This window comes from Thermobia domestica, chromosome 6 (assembly GCF_964235325.1).
Source record: "Thermobia domestica chromosome 6, izTheDome1.hap1.1, whole genome shotgun sequence".
Classification (NCBI taxonomy): Eukaryota; Metazoa; Arthropoda; class Insecta; order Zygentoma; family Lepismatidae; genus Thermobia; species Thermobia domestica.
This window is the reverse complement of record NC_137459.1, coordinates 27,739,098-27,752,607: the sequence shown is the minus strand read 5'-3', so window position 1 is coordinate 27,752,607 and position 13,510 is coordinate 27,739,098. Positions and strand designations below refer to the sequence as shown.

Genomic DNA, 13,510 nt, shown 5'->3' with positions numbered 1-13,510 from the left:
ATAAATTATTCATGAGCTGATCACCTTCCAGAAAATACTTGAAATATTGTCAGAAGACAAAGACAAATTATGTTTTATAGCATAGTTTTCCTTATTGGATCAAAAGATCCCGTGTATTTCAGGCAAAAATTTTCTTGTAGATCTTATATCTGCAGAATTACATATAGTGTAGCCAAACCCAAACTATCAGTTAACCCAGTATGATGTGCTTATTACGTAAAAAAAAAAAAAAAAAAAAAAAACGAAAACTCGATTTAGAGGCCGTTCAAAAATTTTGTAACCCCTGGTCAAAAAACTAATTATTGGCCAAGATCGCAATCTTTTGATCCATTTTTTTGATCATTCCTAAAATCCTTGTTTGCCTTTTCTGACTTCTTAACTGATTTCTGATAAGTAATTGATTTCCATACCCGCTTCGGGACTTCTTTGTTTTACCAATACATTGTATAAAGTCTATGAGGTAGTTTGAGTACATATAATATTATCTTTCCAGGTATCATCATTCACTTTTAATTTCAAATTGTTCAGTGGACCAGAGGAGCATTTACCTGCAATGCACCGTGCTCAAAATTTAGTAAAAGAAATCAACTTCACGACAGGGGATCGTTTTGCTACTGTTTGGGGCAAGATATTTGCAAATTGGGTCACTGATGAGGTAAGTACTCTCAGTATTTGTTATATTTACTCTTAAAAGTTGTTCTCAAGACGTAATTTTCTTTAGGAAGGAAACATCGGTACGCGTGACTAGACACATCAAAAGAGTTTTTTTCTTTTCTTTTTTTCCTTTTTTTTTTTATTTTACAGAAACTGTTAAGTCGTGACATTGACTAAGTGTTATTTCTACATATGGAAGTTACATGCCTGGTAAAAGTTACTTTTTGATAAATTAAATTTATGTATAGCAAGAACAAATATTTCGTGTTATCTATTTCAGTTCTATGTGTGCACTTTATAATTATCATCAAATTAATTCAATACTCGACATCCTCAGTGTAACATTCTTTGCATGCAAAATAGATAAAACATTTAAAGTACCCGGTAATTTCATTCTATTGTGACAATATCATTATGACTATTGTTTTCTGCATATAACACAATCAATTGAGGAAAGGAGTGTATAGTTGTTCCTTTATATATTTTTTTCATAGGAAGATAGCACAAAAAATGTATGTCTTTAGTATATCATAGCTCATTTTTTATTAAGCTATTATATAGTAGCTATATTAAAGCTATAGTGTTATTTCATGCCAAAGCTGTTGTTCATCTCGAAGATGAGAATTGTTACTCATTTGTTTGTTATATAGTATGATCTGTTGAATTATGTTACTGTCTATAAATATTATTTGAATAGTATAAAAAAGTGTAATTTAAAAGACTTCCTGCTTGTTTTACTAGAGATCATTGAATATTAATTAATGTTATATTAACGTGTATTTTAACCATACCAATCATTTACGGAAACGGGATGATTCACTTGACATATCGGTTCTTTACTGAGATTTATAGAATTCATATTTAACGAATATTGGTGAAACTGGTAGTCAATGTCTAATTTGCTGGAAACTGTTCTGTTATTACTTTCATTGTTTAGTAATAATAAATATATTGTGGGTTAAGCTACATAACTGATAATTCCAACAGCAAATTCAGACATGGAATAGCCTTTTATGATTCCTCCACTGATTTTAAGAAAATTTTCATACTCCAAAAGAAGGTGATAAGAATTATCACCAATACTTCATTTTATACTTTTTGCAGAACGCTGTTCAAAGACCTAAATATTCTTCCACTTCCTTCATTGTATATATAAGAAACATTATTTTTGGTCCACAAGATACAAGAAGTGTACAAATAGAATTCAGATAAACATTGATATAATACGAGAACGAAGTCACATCTCCAAGTTCATCTTCATAATACCACTTTGTTTTTGAAAACAATTGCATACAAAGGTGTACAACTCTTTAACTCATTGCCTAATCAAATTAAGTCCCTTACCAAACATGCAAGTTTCGAAAAGTCAGTACGTACTCTTGCTAAATCACTGCTTTTACGGTGTGGAGGAGAACTTGCAAACTGATGTAGGTTCTGCTAAACCGTAAATGTAATTTTTTGTGCATCTTATATTTTTCTATTTTGTTAAAAAAAATATATCTTCTGTGTAAGGAAACCACAATATTTTATCATGTTTTTCTATCATCTAGGAAATATTGTAAAAAATAGTTATGTTTTTAATGTAATATGAATATATATTTTTATAATCACATCATTGACGTGTTCTAAACCATATGGCAATCAGCCAGTGTAAATGGTCATTGAACGCAATAAAATTCAATTCAATTCAATTGTCCTTTTTAGGTAATTGATGAGGAACTATACCGAAACCTGGCATTGGCCATGGTTTGTGTGATGGTGGCAACATTTGTGCTGATTGCCAACCTTCCTACGTGCCTAATGGTGTTATTCTGTGTTCTTTTGACTTTGGTAAGTTTCTTACTACCATACTGTTCTAAGAACCTATTTTGTTTTCAGATTGTTAACAATAATATTAATTTTAGGTTAATTGCCATATTAGCCGTTGGAAGAAAAAACGTTTAAAAAGTCATTTTTTCAGTTTATTAAAGCTTTCTGGAATTTTACTGGATTGAGACGTATTAAATTACGTACATTACTTCAAAACGTTATTTTCAACGAACTTCAAAAGTTCGTTACTGAATTATCTATGTCTCTTTCTGTGCGTGTGTGTTATTTGTGAATTTTTCAATTTTGAGCCCACCATTCGATAGAGCATTAACAACTATTTGAAAGAAGAGATGGAATTTTTTGCGTCACTGTTACTGTTTCCGAAAAGTTCCGAATTCGGGACATCTAAGGAACCATATCTCGGGAACCGTAAGTTATAGAGAGATCATATTAATATTGATCAACACCTAACAGTATGGTAAACATTTTGGTACCAAATAGTAACCGGTGGCTACCGGCCAAATGGCCGTGGCCACCGTTCCCCGGATATTGGCCAAAAAGCTCGGATTCGGGAGATATAAGGAGCCATATCTCGGAAGCCGTAAGTCATAGAGAAATGATATTTTGCGATTTTTTCAATTTTGAACCCTACATTTTGAGTATGTGTCTTCGTAAAACAACATATCGTAGAACGTTTTAAGAGAACTCCTAAACATAACACGTGGAAAGAATTAGTACTCAAGGAAATTATAAATAGATAAGGTACATAGAATAATTTGTATAAAGCCTATAGAAGTCAATAAGAAAAAATAATTATTTTTAAGTTCGTTCTGGGAATGCTATTGGAGCATTCTGAACTGGGTTATTCTATATCTTCCTCCGAGTGAATTATTACTATCGATACCATTAAATCCCTTCAAAATATTTTGAAATTAGTCATTTTATTCCAACACAAATGTGCATCTAATTATTGGTCGATTTTAGCGTCCCTAAGCGGGGACAAAATGGAAGATTGAAAGATATTGTTTCTTAATATGTGGAACCTGATTTATATATATTTCCTTCGATGAGAGATTAATTTTACCCCCTTCAATATGTATGTATAATCTTTTAGGATTATTTTTTTCTTTAAGACGATTATACATGTCTTTGATATATAGTTTATCTTCCTCAATACGTATATAGTTCGTTTCTTCAATCGAAGGGCAGTTGGTTAATAAAGAATACCGCCTTCTACATGTGGTACCTCGTGCCATAAATAAGTCATCGTCGGAGGGATGTTGCGGAAAATACCGCCGATAACTGAATGGCCAACCAGAACCCTCATTTCAAACAGTTGACAGTCGCTTGTCAACTCCACACGGAGTCTTAGTTGCCACAGTTGCAAATGGTGCCCTTTAAGTTAGTGGTCGATTCTCTGTTCCCAAAAACCAGCTTCCTTGTTTTTACATTGCATGGCATCTGTTTCATATTAGCCATAGTATTGGGAAGAAAGAACAGATACAGTGAGTGTTAAGACGTTGCAACCCAGCAAATGTGGTCAAAAGATGGATGAAGGAAGAAAGGAATGCTGTTGTAAATAATCAGCATGGGAACTTGAAAGACATTTGTCGAACTTGCACTCTTATTGAGTGAACACATTATACACTCACTACCAGTTTTGACACTACCTGATACGTTCTAGGAAAGGCTATAGGTGGTCACTAACATTGGTTAAATATGCAAATAATTATGTATTAAATGGTTCTATAGAACTTTCAGGCTTGTTATGCTTAATGAGTTTGTTTTATTATGATTAGTGATAACAGATGTTGGTAAAATGTCAATTCTCGAAACGATGCGTTAATGGTATTTAATCGTTGGTCAAGTTGTGAGTCAGAATTCCCTGATTAAAACAATACTTAAATAATATTGTTTTGATATTTAAGTAATATTTATTAGTCATTAGCTAGAATGAACCTTGTAAATTATTAACAGTGATTGACAATTTGTTCTTGACGTGTAGCAGATGAAACATGTTTATACTAGCAGAAGTGTATGTTCTTTACAGGGAAAGAATGAGATCTAATGAATATAAAACCAGGAACTTGAACATTATAGAAATTGCTCTCTTTCCCTTTTTAGGAGTAGAATTTTCCAATGCTTTAAAAAAAACATATACCCTTATTTTAAAACATATTAAAGTTACACGATTTTTTTCAATGAATCTGGGGATGCTACATGAAAGTGCATTAGTGAAGTACGCAAAACCATATAATGATTTGTAGAACCGATGACTGTTTCCAGAAAACGGGGACATCTGATAACCTTAGGTCATATCTCCATTCAGAAGCGCAATTTTTCAAAAGACTAAAGTACATTCAAGTAATTTTTCAAAAGACTGCTTTTTGGTTACTTTCAATGATGAGTTTATATGCCGAGTTTCATCTCCCTAACATAAAAAAAAATCAAAGATTCATAAGATACCTTAATCTTGAAAAAAATCTTTAAGATATGTATTGATTGCAGAAACCCTTTCTTTTATGGTAATAGAAATACGTATTCTGTCTGATTTTTACGTGCTAGAAATAGTAGTACGCTCTGATCATTGACGAGTAAGTCATGTCTACTATATTTTTATTAGAATAGCTTGAAAGTATAGACATCAAAATATTACTTCTAGTACAGTACTTTCCAATTTGATCACATTTTTTTCTTCTTTAATTTCAGATTGACGTTGGAGGAATGATGCATTTCTGGGGAATGACGATAGACGTGGTGTCTTGTATAGGTCTTGTTTTAGCAGTTGGATTATGTGTGGATTATGCAGCACACATTGGTCATACTTTTATGACATGCACAGGAACCCGTAACGAACGCGCTCTCAAAACTGTACAGGATATAGGCCCGGCAGTTCTTAATGGAGGAGTTAGTACTCTGTTAGCATTGTCTGTGCTGGGGGACTCTGATGCCCATGTATTTAAATCATTTTTCAAGGTAATTATAGTGTTCTCATTTTCTAATACACTTAAAAAGTTTATTAAATATGCTTTACGTTTGACTTCCATCTGTTCCAGCCATAGAACTTACTAAAATGTAGAATATGGTATTTGTTGGCAGGGAGACAAATGTCAGTTGAGCTAATTAGTTATGGGGACAAAAATAGTGGACATTAATTCTTAAATTGTCTCATTAAGGGCTATTGACTAATTGTTCAGGGTCAATTTATCTACTCAAAGATTATTTAGAAAACCGATGAAAATGAATTCTACCGCCTTTCCTGTGTTCTGGTTAGATTCAAGAAACCAAAAATAACAATGGACTTCTGCTTGAAGTTTGGTAGTTGATAGCAATTGAACTACAAGGCATTTATGAAACAGGTGGAAACATTTCTCTCATCAAACGGGAACACATTTCTAAATTTTTAGTATCCGTGAACGTTTCTCAAGGTTAAATGTTTATACAGAACTAGTTATACAAGCTCCCTTGTGGTTATATAGTTTGCGTACGTGTCTCTGGTGTAGGAGACCCGGGTTTGTTTTCGAGTGAGAACTTATGTGGTTCGGATCCCACCTTAAGCTGTAGGTTTGCGTCCCAGATAGTTTCTGTGTTGAAAAGAGTGTTGTTAAATTCAATTAAGAAAACTGTTAAAATTATATGTAGGACCATAAGGGTTTGATCTATTATGAGCCATTATTAAAATTATATGTAGGACCATAAGAGTTTGATCTATTATGAGCCATTATTTACAGTGCAAGTGCTACCTTTCTCAATACGTAATGCGAATGTAGAGTGTATCGTGATTTTGTGCTATTAAACATGTAGCTACGCCTAGGGATGCGAGCAGGATTTATTTTCTCAATATGGGTTGAGACCTAAACACATGCGCAATTGCGAATACACACACACACACACATTACACACACACACACACACACACACATATATATATATATATATATATATATATATATATATATTAATGAACACTTGAGCATAATACAGGGTGATTCAAAGAAACGGGAAATTTTGAAATTTGTGTTGGTAACAGTTAGAGTTTGGTAACACTGAATAACGTATGCGAGCCTGTCAACGACACCCTGTCGTTTAGTTATCATGAGAGCTTGGAGTGGTACGCAACGTGATTTCGTGATCAAAGCATTTTAAACCCTTTATTTACGACATTATGAACCAATGAAGCTAGACACGATCTCCTTAGTGCTTTTTGCTTGAATTGGAGTAAAATAAAATATTTTAGCGCAACAATTGAAAAAAATCTTTCCTGAATTTTTGGCGGTCCTTTTGACTCAAAAGTACCGTCAGGTCAGAAATGTCATTTTTCACAAAATGCACAATATACAAGAAAATGTTTTGTGATTTTTAAAATAAAATATGACATTGTAAGTGAACAATTGACCTTTATTACCACTCAGAAATAAATGTAGACATTTACTATAGATACACCACATTGAGTTGACACCTAGTCTTCTGTTCTGAGCGCTGCTGTCGACTGAAGAAATTCCACTGCCTTTCGCTAATTCTCTCCCGTTTAGCAACAGCTGAACCCTTATTGGCTCAACGCGTGGGTGTGTCGAGGGTGAGCTTTAGTTCGCATTTTTGCCACGGCTCAAGACATTTTGGCAGCACTATAACCACAGTTGAATACAAGGTAGCCTAAGTACCAACAGGAATAACGTCGAAATTAGTATACACATTAATACTAATTTCGATCTATTTCTATTGAGCCTAGACTGCTTTGGCACGATTGGAACGCACAAATCTATATCACTGCACCAATAGTCTTTGATTTTCGGAAGTCTGTGGTACCCAAAGAGAAACTGTAAACCAAGGAACCCATAAATCTCTTCCACACTTATTAGCTGTATCTTCCTTTGTTTTTGCACGGAATTGGATTGGTAGACGGTTATTAATGATATTATTGTCAAAAAAATGTCAGGAAATAATCAGTAGCGGTATCCAATGAATGGAATATTTCTGTAATGGGACCTTTCTGCAGTGTGAAAATCGGGATAGTTGTGTTTACATCCTTCTTCCGCCATTTTCTTGCGATTGAAATATTCGATGGAAGCGAACTTTCTTCATCTTGAACAGCAACTTCTGGTTCCTTATCTTCGGGTAATGGCGATTCTCTGGAACAAGAACTTGCCTGTTGACCAGAACTCGGATTTTCATTATTTTCGTCGCTTGAACCCTCATTCGTTACAACATTGTCGTCCATCTCTTCCAAGCAAAAAAGGATTTCGTCTGAGGGAAGCAGGCGTCTATGTTCAGCCATCAAAAAAAAAAATGTTAGTATCGTAGGAGAATTACATAAATATCGTACAAATAAGTTAATTTTAGAGCCCTATTTACTCAAATGTGCCTAGCCTGTAGCTCAGTCGGTAGGGTGGCCGACTGTCAATCCATCGACCCCAGTTCAATTTCCGGTGGGTGTAGTAGAGAAACATTTCACCTCAGGCCTTAAGTCCCAGAGTAGTGCTCTCAAACGGGTCGGGTCAGGTCAAAGCAGCTCGAGTCACTTGTCGGGTCAAGTTAGAACTATTCGGGTCCCAGGTCGGGTTGGGTTGGACATTGATCCGACCCGTTGAGGGCACTATCCCAGAGGTTCACTCATACTCTGAAAATGAGTGCCAACGAAAACCGGAATCAAACCAGTCGAGAAGGTTACTCAAAGCGGCTGGGAATAGCGGCACACTGACCACGTGCACCCCGCAGAAAAGCCGCTTAGCTGGTCCTGGTCCTAACAGGCTGTTGCGCCGTAAAGCAATTTTATTTACACTAATGTTACTGAGGAATCTAGTAGAAAATTACAAATTTACTAGCACAACCGGAAGTGTGATTGGTCATCAGATTGAGTCCCAAACTCTCCCCACGGGTACCTTGCTGGTCGCGCCAATGAAACATCTGAATTAATTAATCGGTGCATTATTGGCGCGACCAGCATGGGAAGATTGATCATCAGATGCTTTCCCGAATATTCCCTATTTATTTTGACTTGATTACGGTATTCATTTTTCAGATTATTTCCAAATATACATTGTTACATATAAAAAAAATCATGGAGACAAATGCCCCCTAAACCCCTGTCCACATACGCCACTGCTTGCATCTGAGTCAGATATATCTATGCTTCATTCATTCAAAGAAGTTGCAAACATATTTCACATTACATGGAGAAGTTTACTCAATTCTCCCATAAAAATCACAAAAACAAGTAAAATGAGCTAATAATCTATCTCTCCAGCCCGGACAGCACTTCAAAGGCAAGAAACAACAATTGGCTTTCTCGCACACAACAATCAAAGGATTCCGAAACTAAACAATGAATATATAAAGACCGAGTACGTTGATAAAAATAAAAAATATCTGAGCACCTACCTGTTTTGGTTAACTCTCCAGGACCTTTCAAATCTTTAGTAGCCAAAACTTCGTGGCACCCTTTCTGAATTGCTGAAACAAAATTGCTTTGACAGGGAAAATATTTCTTCTACATCGTGCAGCCAGCTGTTGGTCGTTTTGCAAAACAGAGTGAAGCGTTATAAAGAAGTACCGTTCGAACACAACGTACGAATGATTTTCTATAACATTTTCTTTCTGCGTGTACTTAAAAGTACCGTCAGTAAATAAAGGGTTAAAGAACAATGGCAGTGTAAAGGGGGCACGTAGAGAATTCCGCCGTCATTTTAATTTAGGACTCCATGGTCACAAGACAATCCTATGGAGCTACACCAGCGTCTATTGCACAGCAAGAAGGTTACTGTGTGGTGTGCTATGTCATCGTACGGTGTGGTGGGTCTTTATTATTTTGAGGTCGAGAATGACCATGCGATTACAGTCACATCGAATCGTTACGTCACCATGCTTGAAACCTTTGTTGTGCAACAACTACAGTGATTTCCACACATTATTGACATAGCCTGGTTTCAAGAAGATAGATCAACGTTCCATACAGCACGAATATCGATGGCTGCTCTACACCAATTGTTTGGGGAACGTGTAATTTCGAAAAACGATAATGTTCAATGGCCTGCCAGATCCCCTGATTTGCCAGTTTCTGATTTATTTTTTTGTGTTTTAAAATGGCGTTATTTTTACCATAAAAGGAGATTGAAATGTTTAAATAATGTTTTCATGAAATTATTTAATTCTCAAAATTTCCCGTTTTTTTTTTTTTTTTTAAATCAACTTGTATTTCATGCAAACAATTATTTACACACATTGAATAACTTTGTTAACTAAATATAGTATAGTGCTCTTATAGTGTCTTAGAAAGCAAGTCAAATATATTTTTACGTGTGTTTCGGAGCCTACCCTGCGGTCGCCCAGCTGATTCAGTCATGTTAATAGTTTCCTTACCAGTTTTATAAGTTAATCTTGGAACTTGTTCAACTGTAGGTTTTACAAGTAAACTAGGCCTACACAATAGAAAATGGGTTGAAAACAAAATGACGCTAAACGTTCACCATTTTAATCTTTCCTTAGTTTTCTGTATGTATTGATACTTTGGTTTTGCAACAAGACAATTATCACCTTATTTGTGTATATTGATCCAAGCGTTTTGAAGTTACAATGTCATTAGCATGTCACTTTCGGTCCGATAATGGGCTGAGTCAGGCCCGAAACCAGCTACAGAGGTTGGGGGCCATGAATATGTTAGGCGTGGCCAAGTCATTAAAATTATCTTATAAGAAAGTGTTTTTTGTATTAATAATAGTATTTTGTATTGAGGTCTGGAGGGGCCACAAAAAGTTTAGAGGGGCCAGCCCCCCCTCTGGTTTCGGTCCTGGGCTGAGTTTATTGACCAATCGTTGGCCGATAATGGTCTATTACGTTAGGTGACGTATTATTCATCGTTACTAGAAGGAACGAACTAATAAACAGAACAACCACGTAATCATAATACTTTTTCTCCTTGTGTAGTTACATAAAGTTCAGCAACAACCTCCTACATTTTAACAACAAACTATTTTCAACGAAACTTTTAATAAGTATTTTTATCTTCAAGATGGCGACACTAATCAAAAATGGAAATTTTATAGTTTACTTTTCGTTACCTCTTGCGAATAAAATTGTAAAACAGAAACACAAATAAATGGAATTGAACGAGTAAATTACTTTAATATAAAATAAATGTATCATTGCAAATACAAACAAGAAAATAAATACTAACATATATTTTTTATTGCCACAAGAAAACGGAATTATAGTTCTATCAAGCGAAGATTGAAATATTATTATTATTATTATTATTATTATTATTATTATTATTATTATTATTATTATTATTATTATTATTATTATTAAAAACATGGGAAAGTATTGTTAGCTGCTAATATATACCTAAGTATAAATTCTAGTAAGGACAGTAGCAGGGATCACGAAAACGTACTTTTATTTCTATTTCTAGAAGTTTCAATTTCGTCCCGTAGATGTCAGTCGCTAGAGGATGTTTGCTGCCATCTAACGGCGCTATGTGTATCTTCTAGCATTCTTGGAACCTTTGCATTATACATCGAAGTTTTAATGTAGAAAATGCGATATGAATAGACACAGTTAAAAATCACCGTTGCCCGAGAAAATATTAATGAATTGACTCCACAAAAGAATTTGGCCTAAATAATCATTTTAACTATTTATTGGCTTTCGTTCAAGAGTTCTCGTGTGAAGAAACAGATACCGTAACATAACTGATCTTAGAAGGCCAAATTGAGTAATCCCAACAACTTTGCAATTCTGTTAACATGAAAGTATAAAAAGTTTTAAATGCATGTGAAAGAAGTTAGCAAACTGTGTGATATTACAAGTTATCCCAGCTCAACACAGGAAAAGTGAATTTGAAATTACAAGCGAGCTGTTATGTGCAGACACAATTTAAAAAAAATGTTTTAAAATAGTTGCATGATTTAAACCATGTTTTCTCGTAGCTACAATCTTTGAACTTTTTTTCTTTTTTTAGATATTCCTTCTGGTTGTAGTATTTGGGCTTTTCCATGGAGTGGTGCTACTGCCAGTTGTTTTGAGTCTAATAGGACCTGCACCATATCAAACAGCAATTAATTTTAATGAAGACTTGAAGGCTGAAAAGATGTATAATATGTGCAATGGAGATAAAGAAACAAACAATGATGCCCCTGGGAGATGAAATATGTAAGTTTGTGTACTCTTAAAAATAGGTAAACTATAATTGTAAAGGGGCAGTAAATTTAAGGTTTTCACATCTAATAATGAATCAATATGTTTGCAAATTCCATCAATATTTTCTTTCTCTTTTGCAAGGTTACGTTCAAAAATAGTATACCTTTTCAAAGCTTTACCCCGACTACTAGATAGAAAGATCTAGTTATAGAACTGAGCGTCTAATTACTTAAGACGTTGTTTGGGTTGCCTAATCATTAAAATGGCTGCATCAATTATTTCCAGCAAGTATTGCTTCCTGATAGTGGTTCCTTAACGGTGTTTTGTTAGAAAAACAAAACAAAAAGTCGGTGATTTTTAAAAAGTTCATTTCGAAGGAATGCAAAACTTACATGAAACTATGCGTATCGACCATTCTGGAAGATGAAATTGGAACCTCTTTATTAAAGTGATCGAGGTTCATTCATGTTCCTCCTTACCTTTATTCAAAGGTAATTACAAAAAGACAATAATAAAATTAAGGATACTACAAAATTATTATTACTTGTATTACAATGTTTAGAAAGTTACAATTATATTTGAAAGAAATAGAAAGTAAACTAACATTTAAGAATTTAGAAAAGTAATTAAAACATATCTTAAAAATTACAAAAGTGAAATGTAAAAGTGATCAGAAGTACAACATTAGTCAATATACAGGACAGTAACTCCAGAATTATCTTCTTGTAATACAAAAATGTGAATACTATAACTACAATGCAACAGCAATGTTCTGTACAAATATAGAGATCTTATTTAAATTGAATCTCTCAACGACTACGATAACAATACGGTACATATATTCCCCACTTGGTCGCTCATCACTTAACAGAAAATCAGTTTAATTATTTTGAGCTTTGAAGAACTCATTTAGGGCAACTTTGGCACAAAAAGATATGTGCTAAGTTTGTTTACGCCAAATTTCTTGACCGTAAATAAATGTGACCTTCTAATAGGGACATTTAAGAGTCCAAAAATAAAAACCTAATTAAATATACTTCCAGACAAGCCTTTTAAAAGTTAAATTACTATCAGAATGGTCTTGAACTTGACTGCACATGAGTCTAAAGTATACGCAACAAGGCGCTAATAACATGTACGATTATGTACCTTTAGATTCTGCCCAACCACCTATACATATGTATATTACAATGAAATGTAATGTTCTTGCAAATTGTAGGTTCTGCAAAGTGATTTATTTCTTCTGTTAAATATCTCAAATTAATCGCATCACATATGACCTTAATCTTGTAGTTTAAAAGACTATTGATTTTAATTTAGTAGACATTGAAACACTTTTAATTTCAGTTCAAATCATTCTCGATACGGTTGACCGTACGCCACGTTGTAGTATATTAATACACTAAAGCTTATTGTACTCTAGTAATTAGCGTATGAATTATGAATCGTAAAATTCGATGAAACTGAAGTGTTTATAATAAGAGTTATCCAGTTACTATATATAAAAGTTATCACAAGATACACACATGCCATATAGGTTAGAATTATAACTATAGTGTGGCAGCTTCATGGAACAAGAAGTTTGCTTCCAATACAAATCATTAAGGAATCAAATTCTATATTGAAAAAAATAGCTTTAATTGATATTCGCGAGTACATACACCGACAGGTGAGAGGAAAATCGGACTGTGAGTCACCACAAATCCAGCGTCCGAACTTCTCTGTCTGACTACAAATTGAATGCTCAATGTTAAAATATGTAACAGTATATTTTGGCTCAACATTATTTACGGGATCGCATGTGTAACGGGGTTTCCCCATAGGAAAGTAATCGTATTGTGTATTCTTGGTATGTTTTGTGTAATATTCATCAAGTTATTTCCTTGCTGTAAGGACTGGACTAATGTAGTAT

General features: G+C 34.2%; 1 protein-coding gene across 1 annotated transcript in view; it reads left to right on the top strand.

Annotated features, from left to right (window-relative positions):
• Nucleotides 1–13,510, top strand: part of LOC145687903 (patched domain-containing protein 3-like) — a 222,586-nt gene that overhangs the window by 199,476 nt on the left and 9,600 nt on the right. The window contains exons 12-15 of the mRNA XM_081761445.1: nucleotides 494–655; nucleotides 2,359–2,484; nucleotides 5,173–5,439; nucleotides 11,420–11,610. Coding sequence (XP_081617571.1) covers nucleotides 494–655; nucleotides 2,359–2,484; nucleotides 5,173–5,439; nucleotides 11,420–11,605 — 741 coding nt within the window. The 3' untranslated portion in view covers nucleotides 11,606–11,610. The remainder of the gene's footprint in view (nucleotides 1–493; nucleotides 656–2,358; nucleotides 2,485–5,172; nucleotides 5,440–11,419; nucleotides 11,611–13,510) is intronic.